The following is an 8,986-nucleotide window of genomic DNA, read 5'->3' as shown; positions in this document are numbered from 1 at the left end:
CAACTGAGATAGGGAGTGGATTTGTGAACAATGACAAGGATAGTATGGGAAAGCTCATAATTTAAGACTTAACCAAAAGGAAACTTCACAAATATATGGGGGAAAGGTATAAAGACTACAAACTAAATACAGGTTAGAACCCCTCTTTCCAGTTGCATTCAGTAAGTGACCAACACAGACACAGAATAGGAGTAAATTTTGTGGGACAAGTGAATGGATGCCATCTACTGAAGGTGACCTAAATAACTGGAGAGATTAAACACACAAAAACCAGAGTGGGCTGGGCACCTAAACAGGGTTAAGAAGTAATAGTTTACAGAGGATGGGTGGGCAGGATGAAGGAAGCCCCCCACCACAGTCTGACTTTGAAACCCCTTTCCTTTGTCCTCAGCTCTGGGCAGTGACGGCCAATGTGTTGACGTAGCCATGGGGCCCCATGTCGTTCTCTGAGATGCAATGACTGAGCTGGCCATCCCCGACGCCCGTGGAAAGGACGGGCACGCACTTGCCCTTGCCGCCCTGCCCGCTGGCAGAATAGAGAAGGTAGCAGGTCTCCATGGCCTCCAAGCTCCGGCAGGCCAGGAAGAAGAGGTTCTTGAACATGAAGATGGAGAGCGGCTGTTGGTAGCGCACCAGCAGGAGGCAGCGCAGGGCCAGCAGCGGCGCATCCAGGAGTCCGGCGGGGAGCAGCCAATGCACGGCCAGGCGGCCAACGCCGGGAGCCCGCGGCGCGCTCAGCTCGTACAGCCAGAGCACGGGCGAGGCCAGGCACAAGAAATAGACGGCGATCAGTACGTAGCGAACGGCCGGCGGCAGGGGCAAGGCGGGCCGGGCCGGCTGCAGGAGCAGCAGCTCTAGGAGGGTGAAGCTGTCCAGCAGGTCCAAACAGGTGGCCAGGAAGGCGGCGGAGGCGCGGTGCTGGGGCGGCGGCTGGGGCGGCAGGAGCAGCTGGCCGCCGCCGGGGTCGGTGCTGATGGCTCGCAGGAGGCAGTAGAGCAGCGGGGCCGAGAGGGCCAGCGTGATGCGGAAGCCCGTGGCGCCCAGCGGCAGGCGCAGCTCCACCAGCTCCAGGATGGACGTGCCCAGGATCAGCGCCGCTTTGGGCGTGAAGGCGATGGCGTAGATCAGCCAGGCCAGGTGGGCGTAGGCGAAGTCCCCGCTTCGCTGAGCGGCCCCCGCCTTGGCCCCCGAGCCCGCCCCGACACCCCTGCCGCCGTAGGGGCCGTGACCCAGCAGCGGGTGCAAGGGCGGGGGCGGCGGGTGGCCCCCGACGGCCCCTAACGGGCGCTCCCGCCGACGGGCGCGGCTGTTGCGGCAGAAGAAGATGCTCCAGCCGGCCGCCAGCACGAGGTCGGTGGCGATCCAGCTGCACCAGTACAAGTCGGTGACGGCGATCAGGTAGATGTCCAGCAGCGCCCCCTGGCCCAGCAGCAGCACCAAGGACAGCGCCTGGTAGCCCCAACGCGGCCCCGACGGGCCGGCGACGAAGCCCCCCGGCCACAGCAGCCCGGCCGCCGGGGCCCCCGCCGCCGCCCCCGGCCCGGCCAGCGGAGCCCCGTACAGTTCGCCGGCGGTCATTGTGCAGCCCGTCGACGAGGAGCTGCTGAAGCCTGACGAGGCGCAAATTGAGGCGGCGGCGGCGGGAATGGCAACGACAGCCGCCGGCGAGGCGGGTTCCTGCGCCGGCACCAGCGGCTTGGCTTCCTCCCCTTCGCCGTCCTCGTCCTCCTCGCTGCTGCGGTCGCTGCTGCTGCCGCTGTTGGTGCTGGTGCCGCGGCTGCTGCTGCTGCTGCTGCTCCGGGTGCGGGTCGAGGCCGAATTGGACACCGAGCCCCGCCTGCCCCTCCGGGTGCCGCCGCTGGAGCTGCTGGTGCTGCTGACGCCGCCGCCGCCCAGAAAGAGCGGCTGCAGATCCCCGGCGGCGGCGGGGGGAGGCGGCGGGGGAGCCTGGAAGGAGCCGGAGGAGGAGGAGACCGAGCGCTGGTTGGAGACCACCCGGTGCATGGTCAGCGTGGCCCCGCCGCTGCCCAAGGCCACGGGCCGGCTGGCGGGCCACAGCCCAACCCGCCCGGGCGGTTAAAAAACACACACACACACACACACACACACACCAGCGACCCTGCCCGGCGCAGTCGAACCGCTGGAGCCGGAGCGCTGGGCGGGCGAGGCTGAGCGAATGCGGAGACCCGGCCTGGATCGTCGGGATCCGGGGAAACCCGGAGCGGATCCGCGCGGAGGAGGAAGAGAAGGCAGGGAAAAGCGGGGGGGGGGGGCGGTTAGGACCGCTGGAGAGAGAGAGAGAGGCGGCCTTTTGAGGATCCTGGGCGAGCGAAGCGAGGGTCGGCTCTGCTCTGAGGAAGCCGCTGCCGAGGGACGCGAGCAAAGGCAGGCGCGAGGTAGGAGGACAACACTTGGGAGCAAAGCCCCCTCCCCCTCTTCCAGCGCTCTTCTTGGCAACTGGGTGGGCGGCCTGTGGCGGCAGCACATGAGTCACTTGTTGGAGGGGGCAGGAAAACGTTGCCTAGCTGGAAAGGAAGCCTGAGACCTTGAGTATGCCCTCCCTCATGATTTTGGGAGGGAAAAGATCCTTGTCCAATGGGGGGGGGGGGAAATCCTTCTCTTCCTTGAATTGGTTGGGGGGGGGCAGGGGTGTTGGCATGGATGTGCTTTCAAGTCAGTCTGGGACTCCCTATCTGAACTTGTCCCTGGAGTTTTCTAACGAGGGACTTTCCTAGAGTGGTTGGTCCAAGGTCTTCCACCCGACCTTGTGCCTAAGACAAGACAAGAACTCACAGTCTTCAGGTTGCTAGCCTGGTGACTTAAACCACTACACCTGTCTCTCCAAGATTGGACTACAGTTTCTATGTCATCTCTAGAGAAAGTCTCAGGAGGGTGTCAAGTGGAGAAGGGTGACATCTGTATTAGATGCTTCTACTTTACACTCCAAAGTTGGACCATAAGGGAGGCTGAGCACCAAAGAATTCAGGCCTTTAAATTATGGTGCTGGAGAAGACTCCTGTGAGTCCCTTGGACTGCAAGGCGATCAAACCGGTCAGTCCTAGAGGAGATCAACCCTGACTGCTCTTTAGAAGGCCGGATCCAGAAGATGAAACTCAAATACTTTGGCCACCTAATGAGAAGGAAGGACTTATTGGAGAAGAGCCTAATGCTGGAGAAGACAGAGGGCAAAAGAAGAAGGGGACGACAGAGAATGAGGTGGCTGGATGGAGTCACTGAAGCAGTAGGTGTGAGCTGAAATGGACTCCAGAGGATGGTAGAGGACAGGAAGGCCTGGAGGAATGTTGTCCATGGGGTCGTGATGGGTCGGACACAACTTTGCAACTAACAACACTTTACACTCTTTAAGCCCAAGGGTCCAAATGGGGCTTCTTCCACCTTCTCAGATTCTCAGGTTTACTCCTGCCCAAAGCCATCTCAGAAAACTTAAGAAGGACATTTACTCCTGCCCATGGCTTTGGGCAGAAGTCTTTATCACCCTGTCCTCACCGAACCAGGACAGTCTGGTGTGATGAAATATCAATGATCCTGAGCTGGTATTCTTTGCAGCATCCTCTGGGCCCTTTGAGAAAACCTCAGCCCAGCATCTGGAAATCACTCAGGAGAAACTTAGGCCTTCTATGGCAGGGCTCACCAACCTTTCTAGCTTTGTGAACCTGCAACGGTTTCAGCAGGGTGGAAGAGAGGCGATGATTCCTCACGAGAGGCAGATGAGCACACATGTGCAGCTCCGTTTGTACAAGCTGCGGGTGTGCACGCACACCACTCACACAATGGAGCTTCATGCGTGCATGCACCAGTGTGGCCTGGTTCCAAATAGATCGGATCCCTATTCCCATATTCTATGGTATGTTAGTGGACTACAATTCTGCAAGACGCAAAGAGGAATCCAAAATGTTTCAAGTATATTCAGAGTGTAGTAAGAAGATACCGTGGTAAAGAAAAACATGAATGGGTGTTAGGATGAAAGAACCTGAATTTAGAAGTATGAGTGAAGGACCAAAAGATAAGTTCCCTTCTAACAGGGAGGACGGAAACCAAATACTTGTCCAGAGCACAATAGAATGAAACCAAAGTTTAACACCAGGTTCTGTAGTTTCTGTAGTTAAAAGTTTGGCATCTTACAATCTGAGATGGGACTTCTATTTTCTTCCCCACAGACAGCCAATTCTCTTCAACAGAACAAAAGCTTCCAGCAAACTTCTTTCTGATGGTATAGCTTCAAAGAGAGGAGAATTATTCTTGCTCTGGGATTGGGCTAGGTAACCTCACATGAACATACCTTAAGAAAGGCAGAAAGAAAAAGTCTACAGATCAATCATGTTTGGATCTAGCAGGACTCTGTAGAACAGGAGTGTCAAACTCAAGGCTTGCGGACCGCATCTACGATGCTTAAATCTGGCCTGCGGGGCTGGCCTGAAAATAGCAAAGGACTAGCCCGCAGTGCCTCTGGCAGCCAAAAGAGGGCATGGCATGCTGCATGTGGGGGGGCCATGTGGCCCCCACGCGGCCCCCTGTGTCCCACTTTGACAGCCAACATGGGGCACAGGAACGGGGGCACACATGGCATCCCGCACCCAGATTTGGCTGGCAAAGTGCTGCAGGAGGCATCTGTCCCATCTCCCCATCTCCCACCCCCCCCACACACAGCCAGCCTGCGGAGGAGAACTACAATGCTGATCTGCCCTGTGAAGAAATCCAGTTTGACACCCCTGCTGTCGAAGCTTGCTTTGCTAGACTGACACCCCAAAATCCAATGTGGATTTGCAACGTGCTCAAATGCTTCAGTACAAAATACATATCTGGAAAGAATCTGCTGCAAAGTGACATCAGGCAGGGCTATCTGCCAAAAAACAAGGTTAAAAAAAAACTTACATCACAATGTCGTGATTCATATGTGGGTTTTTCTACCAGTCTTTTAATAGTCATTTTATTAAACATTGCAATATATAACAATAAAAACTGATGCAAACTAAAAAGGGGAAAAAAAGGCCTAGATTCTTACGTTTTGGTCCATAGATAATACGTTAGATGACAGTTAAGATGATAATTTATTTTATGATTAAATTATTTGGTACAATGCATCGTAATTATTCTTCTAAGACCAGTTGCACTTTAAAAAAATTGAGACTGCTGGACAGCAAGACAGAAAACCTAAGCCAAAATGTTAAAAATAGTAAAAACAGACTTCACTTTCTCTCTCTCTCTCTCCAAACATTGTATGAAAGAGCAGCGGGTGAAAAATTTATTCTCCCAATTATCAAGAGCCATCTTTCTTTAGAGCAGAGAGACGAAAGAAGGGGAAGTGTTTTAAATAAAACAGCCGAAGCCCACAATTATGCCTCACAAAATCTGTCAGGAGGTAGCAGGTGCAGGAGGGAGACAAAGAGAGTAAGACAATTGGATTCCTCTTTATAAGTGCAAATAGCTGCTTCAGGGGGAGTGGATGGATGACACTCCTGAGACAGTAAGCGGCTTCACAGGCCAGAATTAACATGCCAAGATGGAGCGGAACACTCTCTCAGGCTCAATGGCTCTCGTCTTGCTGATTTCCCAAGCCCTGCTCTCCAATCGCTAATTCCTATTTTCCAATCTGTTCAGCTTGCATCTCTTTTCCCCTCTTCTGCCTCTTCACTGGTTCCTTTTGTTCATTACCCGAACACAAGAAGCCATGTTTTACAGATCTCCTCCTACACTCAAAGGACTTGCTCCCCAGAATTGCAGGTCCAAAGAGGTTTTGGTCACCTTGTCCGGAAATCTTGTCCCGGGATTCAGGGGTGGGCTGCTACAGCAGTGGGGGTTGCTGCTGGTCCTGACCGGTACGGCTGTACCAGTAGTGGCCTGGAGCAGCTGAGAGCGTACCGATATGTTGGCTCATTTGGCCACCGGCCCGCGCTCTGTAGTTGTATTTATGCCAAAAGGCACACTGTGCATGCGCGCACTGTGTGCAGTGCCTACACGCGCCCTACCAAGCATCTGAGTGTCACAGGGGCGGTGGATTGCGCATGCGTGCGTAGCACAGGCACGTGCATGAACAGACCACGATCAGCATGGTTCCACCACAAATGCGCGCACAACAAAAGCACGCCTGACTAAACCGCGGTGACTAAAGCGCGGTGACAAAACCGCGCCGACAGAAGCGCGCTGTAACGTATCCTAAACCTAACCCTAAACCTAACCCTAAACCTAACCCTAAACCTAACCCTAAATCTAACCCTAAACCTAACCCTAAACCTAACCCTAAACCTTACCTTAAATTAAATCGCGCTTCTGTCGGCGCGCTGTTGTCGGCACGCTGTTGTCGGCGCGCATTTGACATCGCGGTTTTAGCGCTGCGGTGTTGTCGGCGTGCTTATGACGTTCGCGCTTTTGTTGGGTCACGGATCAGCATACCCATAGCGACAGTAAGAGCGACCCACCACTGTGCTACGGGTTCGCCCAGGTTCAGAACCCGTAACTAACGTTATGGCCATTTTGCAGAAACTCCAAATTCCACCCCTGGCTGGCCCCGCCCACCCCACTCTGTCCCTCCCACCCAGTCTCTTCTCTCCCAGGAGTCTCCATGCAGCCTGTTTTGGATGCGGGGTAAGTGCAGGACCCACATGGAGGCTTGGAGAGGGGGGAAAAACGGGGCTTCCGAAAGGCTGGAAATGGGCCCATTTCCAGCCTGTAAATCCTGGGGGAAGCAGTTTTTGACCACCCAGAGGCTCGAGAAAAGCCCCAGGAAGGTGAAAACAGCCACCCTGTCGTGGTGCGGGAAGCCAACTAGGCCACGCCCACCCAGCAACCAGGCAAAGAACCTGTTGCTGAAATTATTTAAGCCCACCCCTGCCTGGATTGCATCTGAACAATTTGGGTTGGAATCTACTGTTCTGTAATTTGAACCCATAATTCCAAGTCCTGTACTCTAAAACAAGACAGGTAAGCCCTTGACTTACAACCTCAATGGCGACCAGAATTTTTGTGGCTAAGCAAGATGATTGTTAACTACGTCATGACCAATCTTACGTTTTTTGGATTGTTTGATTAAGCGAATCACCACATTCAGTGAATCATAGAGTTATTAAATGAACCCAGCCTCCCCCATTTATTTTGCTTGTTGGAAGAAGCGGGGGAAGGTTGCAAATGGTGATCACACGACCTGAGATGCTGCAACTGTTTTAAATACATCCTGCTCACAGAATTCTGCACAAGACCATGGGGACCATGTTACAATCATAAATGTGAAGACTATTTGTTGCTATTTCCAGTGCTTTTGTAATGTTGAATAGTCACTAAACGAATGATTGTAATTCAAGGACTATCTCCATATCCTTCCTTGTAGATTATATACCCTTCTTTGCAAGTGACCTAGGTAAATTCATGACTAGATCTAGAAAATTTATAACAGGAAGAAAGGGGCTTAGTGTTCTGACCTAGTCTTCCCCCAAAAACACAAGGCAGAGTCCTGGTCCCGACAAAACCTCTTTTATTAAAGGAATGTGAATTCCTCTCATTCACATTCAGCAAGGCCTGGCAAACAGTCTTTCAAAGGAATATTTATGACTACAGACCTTATCTCTATCTTGGAAAGCTGCCATGTAAATATTTTCCAAATGAGGTGCTGTGCAAGGGAAGACTTGGCACAGAGTCTCTGAGATTCACGGACAGATCTTCACACTCCTGAAACGAATCTAACGAACGAATTGTTTCCTTCAAAAGCCCACTCCTCTTTCACTCCTTTTTTATTTCCTATGGGATGGGCCAATCACCTTCCATCTGTGACTTCATTCCCAAGTCAACCCTGATTTCTGAGTTGTTCTTTTCTTCTGGCGGCTCTGCGCATGCGCACACTGGGAACAGGCTCTAGCTGTGCCTCTGCCTCACTGCTGCCCAGCTCCGTAGGCACCTGATCACTGCCAGACAGCCTCGGCCCCCTCTCTGCCTCTGACACAGACCCCTCGTCCGAGCCTTCCCCAGCCTCCAAGACTGGCCCATGCTCCTCCCCAACCTCCTCACTGTTGTATTCTGCTGCCAGCTCTGCCGGCAGGTCACAACACATAGAGGGAAGATTGAGGTAAGCACAGCCCTGATTTAAAAGGGTGTGTGACACTTTATACAAATATTACCACAAGCTCAGAAAGGAAAGTATATTTGGGAGACAATTATACATTAGCCCTTAATATTGGGTAAGAGCATCTACCTCTTAAGGTATTTTTCTCTATTCCCCTCATAATTTCAATTTTTGTTAAGAGAGATGCTTGTAATCTTTCCATCCCACACTTGCTTTGGGAGAGAGGCTTGTGAATGATAAAATTTGCCAATGAAGTAAATCAGATTCCAGTTTGATGAGCAAGCAGTCAATCAGTGATACCAATATACCTCAAGAGTTGGAAATTGGAGGATGACAGTGCAAGTGATGGTTTCCCTTATTTTTTTATTCCTTCTATTGCAAATAAAGTACTGGTGTACATGCCCAAGTTTGAACTTTTTAAAAAACTGAATGACCAATTTCTGATCAATGTTATATGGAGAAATGATGGTAGAAACAAACTCTGAAAATATCCAAATCTTTCCCCAGCAGCATGCTACTATAACTATTATCTTCTTAACTATTATAAAGTGTGTTGGATACGTTCACCACTTTGAGGTTTTTTTTGTAAAAATAATAAAGGTAGGTTCTTTTGCATTCATTGTTTTTTTAAAAAACCTGAAGTCTTATACACTTTTTAAGTATGGGAGTGTGTGTGTGTGTGTGTGTGTGTGTGTGTGAACCTTTGTACAAGTACGTACAATTTTATTAGTTTTATATGCAGTCATTATATAGAGAATAATCTATCTCTAGAAAATATTCTTTAAAAAGGTAAACTACTGTTAAAAAGATGATCCTGGATAAATTTCCTTTCCAACTTACTTAAGTTTTTTTTTATAAAAAAGATGCACTTCTCACATTTTTATACCTTACTTTTTGTAAGAAAGGATAGGTCTG

The 8,986-nt window shown here is 51.4% G+C and overlaps 1 protein-coding gene across 1 annotated transcript; it reads right to left on the bottom strand.

The window, feature by feature from the left end:
* Positions 1-387: 387 nt before the first annotated feature.
* TMEM121B (transmembrane protein 121B) lies at positions 388-2,004 on the bottom strand. Its single transcript, XM_032221105.1, has one exon. The coding sequence runs from the start codon at positions 2,002-2,004 to the stop codon at positions 388-390; it is 1,617 nt and encodes a 538-aa protein (XP_032076996.1).
* Positions 2,005-8,986: the final 6,982 nt, after the last annotated feature.

This window comes from Thamnophis elegans, chromosome 7, assembly GCF_009769535.1.
Source record: "Thamnophis elegans isolate rThaEle1 chromosome 7, rThaEle1.pri, whole genome shotgun sequence".
Lineage (NCBI taxonomy): Eukaryota > Metazoa > Chordata > Lepidosauria > Squamata > Colubridae > Thamnophis > Thamnophis elegans.
This window is presented reverse-complemented; position numbering and strand designations above follow the sequence as displayed.